Raw genomic sequence first — 14,100 nt, 5'->3', positions numbered from 1 at the left:
CGGCAGGCGCAGGCGCGCTCCTGCCGGCGGTGGGCGGGGCGGGGCGGGGCGGGGCGGGGGGTTGGTGAGGCGAGGTGAGGGGAGGTGAGGCGAGGCGAGGCAGCGTAACGGGCGGGCGGCTGCGGCGGCCGCCAGGTCTTGGGCGATTTCTGCACGGGCGACGAGCTGGCCAGGTTAACGGTGGAGCCCCCAGGCGAGAGGCAGAGGCAGCCCCGCGGGCGGTGTTTTAGATCGGGGCCCTGGCAGAGCACTCGATATCCACGCGTTAGCTGCCGCAGGGAGGGAGAGAAAACTCACTGTGGAAAAGTGCTAGTCCCAGCCTGTACAAAGTGGCACGCTGGGCTCACCACGTGGCAGCAGTGATGCTGAAACCCCTCTGGAGCAGACCGGGGGAGGATGCGTGCCTGCCTGGCCCCTCTGGAGTCCTCACGCAGAAGTTAACGAAGTACAAGTTCAGCAGTTAATAAAGCGTGGCTCTCGCTCAGTCTGGTCGGCTGTTCCAGGTTGTGGTAAGTTAGGCATCCAGCCCCATCCCATGGCCTGCCACAAGCACGGAGGTCGCTGCGCTGACGAGAGGTAGGAGCCGCAAAGGGAGCCCTGCAAGTCCCTCTGCGCCAGACCAAAGCTGGATGGAGTATGCTTCCTGAAAACAAGGATGAGTACCAGCTGTGGGGACCAAAAAGCAAGGAGGCAAGTTAAGCAGTGTCCAGCAGTGCATGAGTTACTAAATGCTAATACAGTAACACACTTTCACACTGTCAACAATTGAGACAATTGAGCACATCCTCCTCCACCTGACAAAACTTGTTTGACCAGGTACTGACACTGTCTGTGTCCTGCAGCAAGTCACCATGCATCTTTCCAACTTCCTTTGAGAAGAGGCTGCTCATACCAGAGGCCCTCCTTTGTATGGGCCTATCCCCTCCTCGGTTTGAGGACCTGAAAGAGTACTACCCTACAACACTCTTTGTCTAAAGATATGCAGGAATTGGTAGTCTTTTAGTAAACCAAGTAACATCAGCTGAGGAACAGAAGTATTTTTGGCACACTAACCTCCTCTCTGTGCAAATAGGAGCATCAGCCTCCTAACAAACACTCTCACTTAATGTTTTCCAGTTTTCTTCACTCTTGCACTGCTCTTGCTCTCTTGCAACTACGTTAACTGACGGGACAGTTTTGACTACAAAGGTGTTCAGTGGCAGTGCCAGAGAAAGCAGAGATATCATCCCCAGTTGCACAGACAAGAGTCATTGTTCCCAAGGGCACATTAAGCGGTTTTGTGAAGTAGGAAACACCACGTATTTGACAAAACGAACATCTGAATCAATGATACAAAGTGTAAACAGTTAGAAATTCAGCTTTTAGACTTAACTTTGAAGGGTAGAGTGGGAGCAATAGCTCTGCGAGATGAAAAGTTTGTTCCTACTACATCGGCATTTATGACTACTACACTGTCGTGTTTTTTCCCTTATTTTGATATCATGAAGAAATCACTTTCACTGTACTTGCATTTCTGTGCTTATACATAAGCCATTACCCTTCTATAGAACACCACCACTTCTATTGCCATCGTGTTTCTAAACATATGCAAGACACTTAGCAAAGCTTTCTTTCAGCTATGACAGCCTGAAGTTGCAACCAGCAAAGGGTGATGCCACTTACAAAAGAACTTCCTTTCTTCACAAAAGAACCACAGGCTCCTGTCCTGCAGCTCTTCCCAACTATTTTACAGCTGGCACAGCCCTGGCAGTCAAAAGGCACCTGCCAGGGGCAAACTAGATTTTTCCTGTCAGGGGCTGTACCACCTTCAAAGCAAAAGCATTCTGCCAACATTCCAACATTACAGGCGTGTTCTGTAAGCTTTTGTAATGGCACCTGAAATATTTCATCTCCCAAAGAGACACAGAAGAATTCATTGTCTTTTCCCACTAAGGTGAGTTGCTGTGGCAACTGGCAAGAGGACACACAATTTAGGCACCAGAGGTGAGCCTGGCCAATTTCTACAGTCCATCCATGGTATAGCTCTGCCTACTTCTTTTACTAATTACAGGTGTGGTGTTAATTCATCTTCCCAATCCCTTTTGAACTTGCCGGTACTGTCTGCCTCCTATGCCATTAAATCTTAGAAGCTCACTGCCTGCTATGTGAAATACCAGCTTAATATAATTGGTCAATCTGTTTCAAGTGAAGGAGGGGTGCCCCCTAAACTAGTATTTGTACAATTTGGTGAATACAAGTTCTGCATTCACTTGACTCACAGCTTTCAAGATTTTGTAAACCTTGAATTTTTTCCCCTCAGTCTTCTCCTCTCCAGAGTGAAGGGTCCCAGCATTTTTAGTCTCTCCTCAAAAAATGGCTGCTCCATTCCCTTGATCACATTAGTTGCCCTTTTTTTAACTTCACTATGGGTTCCCTCCTGATGTAGAAATTGAAACTGCCTAATACAGAAAACGTGGGTCTACCAGTTTTACACAGGCGCAAAGTAGCACCACCTGTTTTGTTTGCAATAGCCTTAGATGCCTACCTAATATTTTGATGGAGCTCTGCACTGTGGTGATGGTTTCAGAAGAATTGTCAAAGATCTCTGGCCTGAGCTGTAACTACAAGTTGCGGAACTACAAGTTCAGTACCATGTATATTCTGATTTACAGCACAAATGCATAAATCTGAACTTGGGCTCATCTACCCCTTTTGCCCATGGAAGGATCTCACAAAACTGACCTCCTTGTCACTGGTCCAATGTCGGACTACTTGAGGAAGCTCTGTATCATCTGCAAAGTTGGGTGATTTCATTGTTCATTCTTTCCTCTGAATCGCCACTAAACTTGCTGAATAAAATCACTCAGGGACTGCCAATACTGAAATTCTTCCTCCTCCTGAGAGGAGCCCATTAAGTCTTAACCCTTCACTTCCTCTTCCTACCCTTCTCAACTCATAAAAAGATCACTTATGTTCCTCTAGAACCAACAGGTACTCACGCATTTCTCCATGTAAGAAAATACTTCAGAAGTTTATCAAAGGGGCACCACAAGCCTACAAATCCCATGCAGGGATGGGAAAAGCAACGACAAAATATTTCTTCCCCTTGCCATTGTATTGGTCTTACATGGCAGGGTTTTGGTAGCAAGGGGCTTACAGGGGTGGCTTCTGTGAGAAGATGCCAGAAGCTTCCCTCATGTCTGACAGAGCCAATGCCAGTCAGCTCCAAGACGGATCCACTGCTGGCCAAGGCTGAGCCCATCAGTGATGGTGGCAGCACCTCTGTGATAATGTATTTAAGAAGGGGAAAAAAACTGCAACAGCAGCTGGGAGAGAGGAGTGAGATGTGAGAAAAACAGCCCTGCAGACACTCAGGTCAGTGAAGAAGGAGGGGGAGGAGGTGCTCCAGGCGCTGGAGCAGAGATTCCCCTGCAGCCTGTGGTGAAGACCATGGTGTTACAAGCGAAAAGCAGGTGCCTCAGGGCCAAGGCACATCACTCAACAAGTGAAAGCTTCGGCTTTATAGAAAACATAGCATTACCACAGTGGGAGGCACGGGACACCGATGCTAATCAAATGGGGACCTGATGCAGTGGAGCCCTGCTCAGGAGTGAAGCTCAAGGGAAAGCACTGCAGGGGTGGAAAATAAAACTTGCACTGTTTAACGTATCGTGCATATGCACTGTCCTGTCTTGCTCATGAGCGTACTTGCTGAGGTAATGCAGGTACTATTGTCCGAATTCTGAGATCCACAGCTGGCCGTCATGTTGGCACCTGTGCAGGGGTATATGCAGACAGGGGGGAAGCGAACTACCCCAGCTTACTGTAACAGAGAGGTAACACATGCTTGGGACTCTACGTACTCAGATGGGGGAGGCAAACTGTCCTGGGTTACCATAACAAAGTCTTCTCGTGCCCTACACAAGGTGAGGCAGTTTGCCCCCCTGCCCATGGAGGTCCACAGTGGAGCAGATATCCACCCTGCAGTCTGTGGAGGACCCCAAGCCAGAGCAGGTGGATGAAGGGAATGGGGAGATGGAAGAAGGGAAGCGAGTGAGGAGGAAGGAGCGGCAGAGACGTGTGATGAACTGACCCCAACCCCCATTCCCTGTCCCCCTGTGCCGCTCAGGGGAACGAGGTAGAGAAAATCAGGAGTGAAGTTGAGCTCAGGAAGAAGGGAGGGGTGGGGTGAAGGTGTTGAAGATCTGTTCTTATTTCTTGCTATCCTACTCTGATTTGATTGGCAGTAAATTAATTTCCCCAAGCCAAGTCTGTTTTGCCTGTGACAGTAACTGCTGAGTGATCTCCCTGTCCTTATCTTGACCCATAAGCCTTTCATTTTATTCCCTGCCCCTGCCCCTTCCAGTTGAGGAGGGGGAGTGATGGAGTGGCTTGGTGGGCACCTGGTCGCTAGCCAAGGTCAACACACCACAACCATCCAAGTATGAGCTAATCTCTCACAGTTGCACCCCTTTCCAAAGGGAAATAAAAACAAAAATACAGTTTAAAGTCAGACTGTCCATCACTGCATTTGAACAAATGCGACTTGAAGTATTTTTACTGCAAAACAATAATACAAAATAGTATCTGGAAGCACTTTGTCTTAAACACAGCTTTACATAGTTGTAATCTGTTTAAGAACTTTTTATTATATACAGGTTTAGGACTCTTAATACTGTTAACAATAAAGCATTACATTTCCATCACTGTGATCAGTTCAGGTGACACATAGTAAGTAATTTAGTCCATCCTTTGCTCTTCATGTCTGTAGCTTGATTTTTATTCTGGCTGATAAAAATCTAAGTTATTGTATAGAAAATGTAAGAGTTAATACTACTTATTCAGCAACCAAATATGATTCAACTCCCAGTTTCCTAGTTTAAACATATGTACATAAATCCTATAACAAAGCTTTAACATACATTTAGCATACTTTCTGAACACTTTCATTACTATAATTTCAACCTGAGCTATGAATATTAATAAGAATTATTTCTTCCTTCCTCCTCCCTGAAGCATGCATTTATTGTCTAGTAGTCTGTGTCACCCCAATCCTTGATCTCTGCACAATACATGTACTTAATCTTGTTAGCGATGCATCTGCATTCTCTCCAACAGCTTATTCCCCCATCTTTTTCCAACAACCTGACTTCCCTTCAGGTTTGGATTTTTTTAAATACCCATTCTCAACCGGCCCAACCAATACACAACACAAAAATTACTTGACAAACACCACAGAGATATTTAGCAAGTCTAAGTAAGTTCAGTTCTGATGTATTCAGTAACACCTTCAGTTACTGAATAAGTATAACATCTTATACAATCTTAAACTTACTATTGCCTCAGCATATAGCTAGTTCCTCTACCGATGTTTATCAGTGATTAGAAGCTCATAAAAATATTAGAGGTAATCACTGTCATTCCTATACAAACACTTCAAATTGCATTCATTCATGCTCAGATATACTTATTAATCCAGCAGAACTGCATCTTTACTGTTTAGTTTTACACACAAAAATATATTTATGTTCTTTAAAATGTACACATTCAATCATATTTAAAGATAAGCCAAAGCATGACTGGTTAAAGGAATTCTAAATAATAATGCATTGTTGATACTACTCAACAATATTTGAGGCTTACAGAGTTAATAGTCACTACAAATCCACTTGTGTTGTATGAACTAGTGTTATGGATGTACACATAACATCTGCTCGGTTGGCCTGCCAAGTATGACAGTCTTGGGGTTTTCAATTCATATCAAATGGAACCCAGGCTTTCTACATTATCATGCTGTGACCCGCTGATCTAAAATAAAAATAAAAAGTACACATTTAACCTGTAGTGTCACTTTGCTGTTTGCATGTGACACCACTGTGTATTAGAAACTAATGCCACCAACACATCTTCTTTCATCAATGTTTTGCCCCATATTCCTTCTGTTCCCCCTTCTTTTATTATTATTTTATCACTAGATAACAGTGGATTCACCTATTATTTCAGAACATCCAGTTTCAATGAACTTAAAGCTTATGATGACTTAGACTAATGGGCAAACATGTATAAGGACTGTAATACATAAGGAGATATAGATCTATATAATACTTGCAGTTATTTTCATATAAAAGGATTAGCTTTTTGTTAACTTGGAATGGGATAAGCAGATTCAATTTCCAGTAACATTACTTACTTCCTTCCCTCAGCTTTTTTAATTCCTGTATTATATCACTATACACACAGGATAAAAGCTCCTCTTGGGATTTTGTGCCATCCAAATAAACTAAGAAAGATGAAAGAAAAAGTTTTCATGAATTCTATACCAGTTATCTGTAATGGCAATTGGCAAAGTTTTCGGTATTTCTATGGGTGCCATCAGAAGAGATGAAAAAATAAAAACCAAGAACAGTACCTCCCTTTTCTTCTTTCCCAAATTCATTTTACATGTTAAAAAACAACATAAAGGAAAAGTATTCTAATTAAGAATTAATTTACAATTTTTTTGTGGCATAGAAGTCTCCATAAAGGTAGCGGTAATAACGTTAGGACAGTGGAGCAATGGAATAATTCAGCAGAAATGTTCCTGTGCAGTGGAAGACCTCAGGTTCTTCCTCAGCTTCAGGGTTTGAGCAAGTCAGGGAACGGCACTGCGGTTCCCATGCTCACAGTACAGTAAGAAGCTGTGTGCTGATGAAGCAGCCACCTGACTTCTCTTTCCTCTGGCCCCCACTCCAGAAGTGGGCAGTTCAAGAGCTGTGTAAGCGTGAACATTACACAAGCTCATGTCAGCATCCCATCACCTGGCCCAGCTTTGACACTTCTCATGCGAGACTGGTAACTGTAGTGTGTACAGTCAGCACCTAGGAAATATCTTCAGCTTATTATAGGCCTTCATCCAGAATTTCAGTTCCATTCTGAAGAATTCTGCCAGTGCATCATCTATCGTTTCAGAAGCTTCCTATTTAGCTATACGTATGTATGCACACATGCACACACAAACTAGCTTGTTAAATGGACTTAATTATTGATCAGAACATTTCTATTTTTCAAGTTCATAATTTTCATTGTTAAAAAAGCAGAAACCCTATAGACTTGAAAAATAAACCAACAAAAGGTCCAAACCTACTGTCCAAGTGCCACAAAAACATTTGAACAAAACTTCATCCCATTCAAAAAAACCCACAACCCCCAAAAACCTGCACAAGTGCCACACTGCAACATTTTATAAGTTTAAAATTAAGGATACCATACCAATGTTACTTGCATTCTCTTCCAATTCATTTTTATATTTCAGATACATAGGCCACACGTGTCCATCGAAGTACCCTGGTGTATCTGCTGGCTGATAGACTCTGGTGCTACACAAAAATATATTTGCTTTCCCATACAAGTTTTACATTTTCCCCTAATTTCAGCTGGTTTAATAAAAGCATCTATCCAAAGTGAAAAAAAAAAAAAAAAGACTGGCAGGCTGCATAACTGTTGGAGCAATGGTGGCTCCTTTGTTTTAATATAATCTGTGATACTAAACTCTTGCTAACTTAAATATTTTTGCCAATCAAATTACATTTAAGATAGGGTAAAAGTTTGTTTTGTTTTGTTTTTTAAATTGAAAAAGGTATTACACATAAATTAAGCTGTCTTGAAAGTGTTACCAAAACAAATTACTTTTTCTTTTTTTTTTTTTTATTGGGTATACAGGTTTCTCAAGTTTTAAATGACTAGCAGTTTTGTCTAGTCACTTCCAGCCTGGACACTGAAGTCCTTTAAAGGTGAGTCTAGTGAGAACCAAGAAAGTAGAATCAACCAAAGCTAGCTGAATAGATGATTTCTTCACCCAGCCAGCAGATTCGGACTTCATGCACATGTATTGCTCCAAGCACATGGTTTTCCTCCAAACTTGGAGGCAAGTCAGACAATGGCTTAATAATCTAAATCACATATATGGTACAACTAATGCACAGCCTAAACAAAGTGTACAATAAAACCACACATGAACATTGTTACTTTAACAATAATCATCATGTAGCTGTATTCAACCAAAGATAAGACTGCTTTTTTTAACTGTTTCTCATTTTAAATATGGTTTAACTCCAATATGCAGTCAGTAATAATTTATCTGGCCAACAAATTATCTTTTCAGTGTTTATAAAACACTAATATCCCTGTGCTGCAAAATGCAAAAAAACCCCAAACCAACCCTCCCCCCATCTCTGCATGCTTTTGTTAATGTTGGTTAAATACCCACACAGTCTTCCCTGGGAATCACAGAGGACAGATGATCTTAATAGCTTACATTTGGCAAGCACTGAAGAAAAGCTAGTACAAAAGAACCACTCCAGCTTACGGGCTACAATGAACCTCTGTGAGCAGTAACCAAATAATCTTACCTCCTTCTCCTTTTGCACTCTTCGTAAGGGAGGGTCAAAAAATATCTTCTATTCCATAGTTCATTAAGTGGCCTAAGATAATAAAATATTTAGTTCCCACTTGCTTTTTAGGGCAGCTTTTAATATACCAGGTTACATGTTACCGCTTACTCATAATTGTATAGCAGAAAGCCTTCAACAATCAAAATAGAAACATCTTCTGTATCTTTCAGGTTGTCACATGTATTCTGTGGCTCTTGCGTCACAACACCTAAGCTTGTTGGGCTTTTCATCCAATTGCGAATACTTTTCACCATTTCATCCATATAGAGGGCATCAAGTACTAGATGAAAACAGAAAGTTAGGCACACCTTAAAAACAGAGAATAAAAAAAAAAAACAACCAGCAAACCCTTAAGTACCCCTAGGTTAATCAGTAAGAATCAAATAATCTACATACAAGTCTAAATGAAAGGGAACAGGATTACCCCCAAAATTCTCTCTCAGGCATACAATTAGTTCCATGTTTGCAACTGATGATACCCTGAAACTAAAGCTTTCCCCAGGATGGGGGTATTTCTGGTGGATGTGGTCTCTCTCAACTCTGTGGCACTAAAAAGTGTGTGAACTCGTTTCACAGCCTTTCCCTTGGCAACAGAAACTGCATGGACTGTTCTCCTATTCAAAAAAACTTGTGAGAACTTACTTACCCCAAGACCTCCACCCTTCTGTCAGTTGTCACTGACACATGTGAAGGGAGCAGGTGCTCAACATTTTTGCTTTGGGTTTTTACTGTGTTCAGGTATTTGGAGGGTGGGGATGGATGGATTGAAAGGAGCCTGGCATACAAAGCAAAACAGGGCAGTGTAGCAACTATTTTTGTCTGTAGGTATGTAAGAATGTATTGAGTAAATGGTAGAGAGAAGGCAGCCTTTGGGTAACATAAGAGCGAACACATTTTAGAGGAGCTTGTAAGAGCAGCATTAAACCCACATATTTGAACCAGAATGTCCAACTTATCGCTCCAGTTTCACATTTCAGTTTCATGAAGTCTAGAACTTGAGCCAAAGACTGCATAGCTGATAAGAGTCAGTTTTCAGATACAATTTAAGGTTCTGGCCAATGTTCTGAGTAATACATTTTGTTATCACCAAGTATCAACAGAGATTAGCTAATAAGCAACTGTTCACAACTAGATAAGACCTGAACCAAAGCACTGGCCTAAAGTGGATTTGGATCTAGAAGTTTCTAAGACTAAATTGGCACATTGAGACAGCATTAACCATGAACTTCAAAACACTTCATCTGTATGTGAGATCTGACATGATATAAACATGTCAGGATCAGACCCAAGTTTTGAATGATTTGGAATATGACAATGAAAGAGACTCAGTGGTGATATCCCCTGAGTTCATTATCAGAGTGAAAAAAAAAAAATCCATCATTACATGGAAAGTGATGAGGTTAAACTTATGCCAGTGCTGCAAGCCAAGACTTCTAACTGAACAGGACCATTTGCTACTGTACCAGACGCAACTGTAGAAATAGAGGAAAAGATTAAAAAGAGAGAAGGAAAGGTCAAGCATTAACTTGAACTATTTACTAGTTCAGCAAGTTTTCTTATTTATCTCAGTGACCTGAAAGAAACTGAGCAAAGGAATGCTCTGAAACAACCATTTGTTTACTGCCTTGCTCAGAATGGAAGAGGGGCAGGGGGTAGAGGGGAAGAAGTGTTGAAGCTCAGCACAACAGAATTTCAGTCCAATTTTCAAAAGCAATGCATCAAAGTTACTGACCATCATATAGCTTAAATCCACGTTCATCTGTTTCTACTTCAGACTCTGGCTGAAGGGGAAAAAAAGTGAATATTTTCAAGGCTGCTTTTATGACCACTGTCACAGATACATACTCTTCAGTTACAAACATAATTGTTATACACTTTTTTATCCCAATTGATTAAACTTCTCTTCAAAATTAAACTGCTGTATACAACTGTTAAAATACAAACACTTTACTAAATCTAGAACAACAAATTCTCCAAATCATACCTCTTAAATTCATTAGAGCTTTACTTCAGAAATAAGAGCTCCTTCACCCTCCTTAATAAAAAGCTCCAATGTCAATGCAAAAGTTGTTTTTCTGTTTTGATTTCGGAGACAAAGAATTACCTATTGCTGTATGGGTGTAGGGTTAACACAATATCATTAACTTCATTTAAAACAAAGTATCTTGAAAAATGCATCCAACGTATATCCATTCCTTATTTTAAAAGGGTATCAAAGAAGACAGTAAACTTCTTTTTTGCTGAGTATACTCCGTGGTTTTGATCACTGGAATTTCAATTACCCCAGTGCTCATTTTATTTCTCTTTCTCATTAAGTTAACATTATTTTAAGCAGCATCAATTTTAAAAGTTTTATCAATAGGAGAACTGAACAGAGAAGAAATGATACTAAAAATCTACTCGAGCCTACTTTTACCTGTCAGGTCCTTCCATCAATAATGTTACCTTAAAGAAGTCATCTTGAGAGATTATATCACAGTTGGGAAGCATTTTCTTAAGCTTTTCTGCCAGCGTTGTTTTCCCCCCATTTGTTACACTGAGTTAGAAAACATAGTAAAAACTGCATGAAGACAAACCCCAATCTTCTAAACATATGTACAACCTCACACACAGAGTTCTATATAGTTAGACAAAAAGACACGAACCAACCCCCCTCCCCGAAGTTTATTCACATTAAATACTCTCTACCTCTAGAAATTTTCTGACAGGTTCCAACAGCTTTCAGACAGTAAATCTAGCAGTGCCAAGAAAGAGGTTAGAGAGAGATGGTACCTGAGATCTCCAACAGAGACTGAACAATTTCTTACATGTTACATGCCATAAAATGACACAATTATAAGTTGTATTTGTAATCTATTTTCAAAAAATATGCATTCAGAAATAGAAATTATATCACTTCATTCTGAAAGGAAGACCAATCTTGAGCTGTAAAGGAAACTTAATTTGCTAATACTTACCCTCCAAGACCAATAACCAATACTTTCATAGTTTGTTTTCTCCTCAGTTCTTCCTTTTCACTGTGAAAAATAGTAGCCAGTGAAAACTCTTAATTCAGCAACAAGGAAAGCAGCTATTGTATTAACAAATACCATTAATAGATAAGCCTTATTTTCTGTCCTTTTGTCCTTTTTTTTTCTTTTTGCAAAGCTACTGTCAAAACCTCAACTGCTTGTTCTAATGCTAACAAAAAAACCTGCAACATACATGCCGCTTCACAGATTTCAATGCATTTTACCTTAGACAGTATTTTAATCATTTGGGGAGAACTCTGAGAGACTTAATTCTACCAATATTAGTACCACAGAAGTCCCTACAGAAAAGTACAATCATTAGCTCAAGTATTAATGATATAAAAAAGACTAGGTAAACAGAAGCTGCGGTGGCAAAACAAACAAAAAACTTAAAAAAGAAATAAGTGACATACTGAGGAGAAAGATGTTTTTAAAATTTCATTAAGGTTTATAATAAAAGAGTATGTTCAAAGACTCTTTTATGAATCTGGTCTCAGCAGTGTAAGAATTCACCACTCCCTTGTTGTGAGAGTTAACAGCGCAAACCATACATGTGCTCCTCCTCTACTCCACCACAGAATAATCTGAAATCATTAAAACTACTGTAAGGGCAGTATAAGCCATCCTAGCTGACTTAGCACTGAGAAGGACTAGATAGCACTCAATCCTCTCCAGAAAAGACTGAAGACTGAAACTCTGAAAAAGGTTACATTTGCCCACCCATATCCCTGTTGCTGCTAAGAAACCAACCCTTAGGCTCTGGCTGGCTGAACACCTTTGGTGGTCAGAGCTGCCAGAAGACACAATCCTGTCTTTCCCTGACTCTTCTCCTAGAACATTCTTCTAGAGCAGGTGTTTGCAGAGTCCATAGTGAACTATACTGGAAAACTACTCCAGCTGAAAAACAATTCTGCAAAAGAGGAGGGAGGGGAAGAACGTTAGTTTTCAGCTGAAAAAAATTCCCTCCAGTTTACCATCCAGTTACCTGTGCCTGCAACAGTACCGTGTAGCAGAAGGACAGGTAGTAACGGGGCTGCTTCTCTTGGCAGCAGTGCTAATCTACAGAGTTTGTCAAGCCAGTTTAACATTTGTCAAGCATTGCTTTCCATGAGCACACATCAGTTAATAACTATTTAACCACATGCAAACACCCTGTTTTTCACCTGCTCTGTCCTCCTAGGTCACATTTAAAGAGGTAGGGCCTATGACACCTAAGACCTGAAAGGACTGAGCAGGTAACACCATCTCCCCTCCCTGACAAACAAGTATCTGTACTATACTAGACAGGAAGACTGTTACGGGGCATCAGCAGGGAAGTAAACCCGCCCTATTTCTGTGAAAGTTTTAGGCATTCAGGCAGAGTCTGAAGTAATAATATCCTTTTGCATTTGGTGCAATGACTGCAAGTTCAACTGTTTCATGGGTCTGTTATATGATCTTTGCATGGTTGCTTTATATGGTTTTTTCCATTAAAAAAAAAAAAAGACATACTGACTAGTCCAAGTTATCACCAGTACGATAGCCATAGCTCTGCAGTGGTGCTGCACACCTACAGTAGTTGGCACTGGCAAATTTTATACGTTAGCATGCAAGGGTCTTCTAAGAATATTGTAATTCTCAAATCCAGTGATGCATTGCCTGTTTATGGTAATCGGCTATCTATTGAAAGAGTGCAAACAGATGATCTGTTCTCAGGAAGTGATGATAGTCAGTCCATTAGAAAAACAAAAAACCCAACTCTTTTCTAAAAATCCTCAGTAAGGTTTGTGTTCCAGAGGATTAGCCTTATGACTCATAAAAAATGCTTTGTAACAATCTAAATAACACCTGGACACATGTGCTGAGCTTTGGACTCTAATTTACGTCATTGTCCATATGAAAGTTAATCCCAGTTTAAGGCAAAAAAAACCCACCAGGATGAAAAAACCCACCAACTCCTCCTCCCCCCAGGGTAATGAGTAACACAAACGGCAAAGGCAAATTTGTCACCAGTGTTGCAACGCAGAAGTCCTGAACCACCCTACCCGGGCTCGGCGTAGCATCTTTAAACAGAACATAAACCCATGATAACCCTACCGTAGAACTGCCATCACCCTGTTTTGAACGGCATCGCGTGACAAGGCTGCAGCAGCACACGGTAACCAACAGCCGAAGCATGCTTCCTTCTAGGCACCACCACAGACCCGGGCAGGAATCGTCTCTCCCGGGCACCAAACCCGCACTCCAGGGCTGGCGGAGGGGCCGAGGGGAGCGACGGCACGCCGACGGCCACAGAGCCCCGCACCTCTCCCAACAGCTCACAACGCTTCAGCGTCCCTGGGCTGAACCTTTAACCTTAAAGACACGGGCGGGGGGGGGGGTGTACCCGAAAGAAGCCGCTCCGCCCGAAGGGCTTCCACGCAGGCGGAGCCCCCGCCTCTCACGCGCAGCTACGGAGCTGTCCAAGGCGTGCCTACCACCCAGCCGGGGCGGCCCCCGCCGGCACGAAGCTCCCGTCCCACGCCCGGGACGGGGCAGCTCGCAATCCACCGGTGTCGCCGGGCCACGGCTCGGCTCGGCTCGGCTCGGCGCCGCGCAAGTACGTGCCCGCACTCCTCGGCCCTCGCCGCCGCCGCCCGCTCTTTGGGCACCAGCCCCGCCGCTTCCCGCGCCCCGCCCCTGCCCCGCCCCAGCTGCGCACC

General features: G+C 42.2%; 1 protein-coding gene across 17 annotated transcripts; it reads right to left on the bottom strand.

Annotated features, from left to right (window-relative positions):
- Positions 1 to 22: 22 nt before the first annotated feature.
- Positions 23 to 14,065, bottom strand: NMRK1 (nicotinamide riboside kinase 1). Of its 17 annotated transcripts, none has more exons than XM_075021006.1 (9): positions 13,949 to 14,065; positions 11,366 to 11,425; positions 10,854 to 10,944; positions 10,141 to 10,189; positions 8,517 to 8,688; positions 8,367 to 8,438; positions 7,228 to 7,334; positions 6,170 to 6,259; positions 395 to 666 (listed from the first exon to the last, which is right to left on the bottom strand). In XM_075021006.1, the coding sequence occupies exons 2-9, from the start codon at positions 11,392 to 11,394 to the stop codon at positions 515 to 517; spliced, it is 762 nt and encodes a 253-aa protein (XP_074877107.1). In that variant the 5' UTR covers positions 11,395 to 11,425; positions 13,949 to 14,065; the 3' UTR covers positions 395 to 514. The 17 variants fall into 17 exon arrangements, 14 of the variants coding, with proteins under 14 accessions (XP_074877112.1, XP_074877107.1, XP_074877109.1 ...); XM_075021008.1 differs by having other exon boundaries at positions 13,785 to 14,061; XM_075021010.1 differs by having other exon boundaries at positions 13,876 to 14,061.
- Positions 14,066 to 14,100: the final 35 nt, after the last annotated feature.

The sequence above is a fragment of the Buteo buteo genome, chromosome Z (assembly GCF_964188355.1).
Source record: "Buteo buteo chromosome Z, bButBut1.hap1.1, whole genome shotgun sequence".
NCBI classification, from domain to species: domain Eukaryota; kingdom Metazoa; phylum Chordata; class Aves; order Accipitriformes; family Accipitridae; genus Buteo; species Buteo buteo.
The sequence above is the reverse complement of the archived record's forward strand: the minus strand, read 5'-3'. Positions and strand labels throughout refer to the sequence as shown.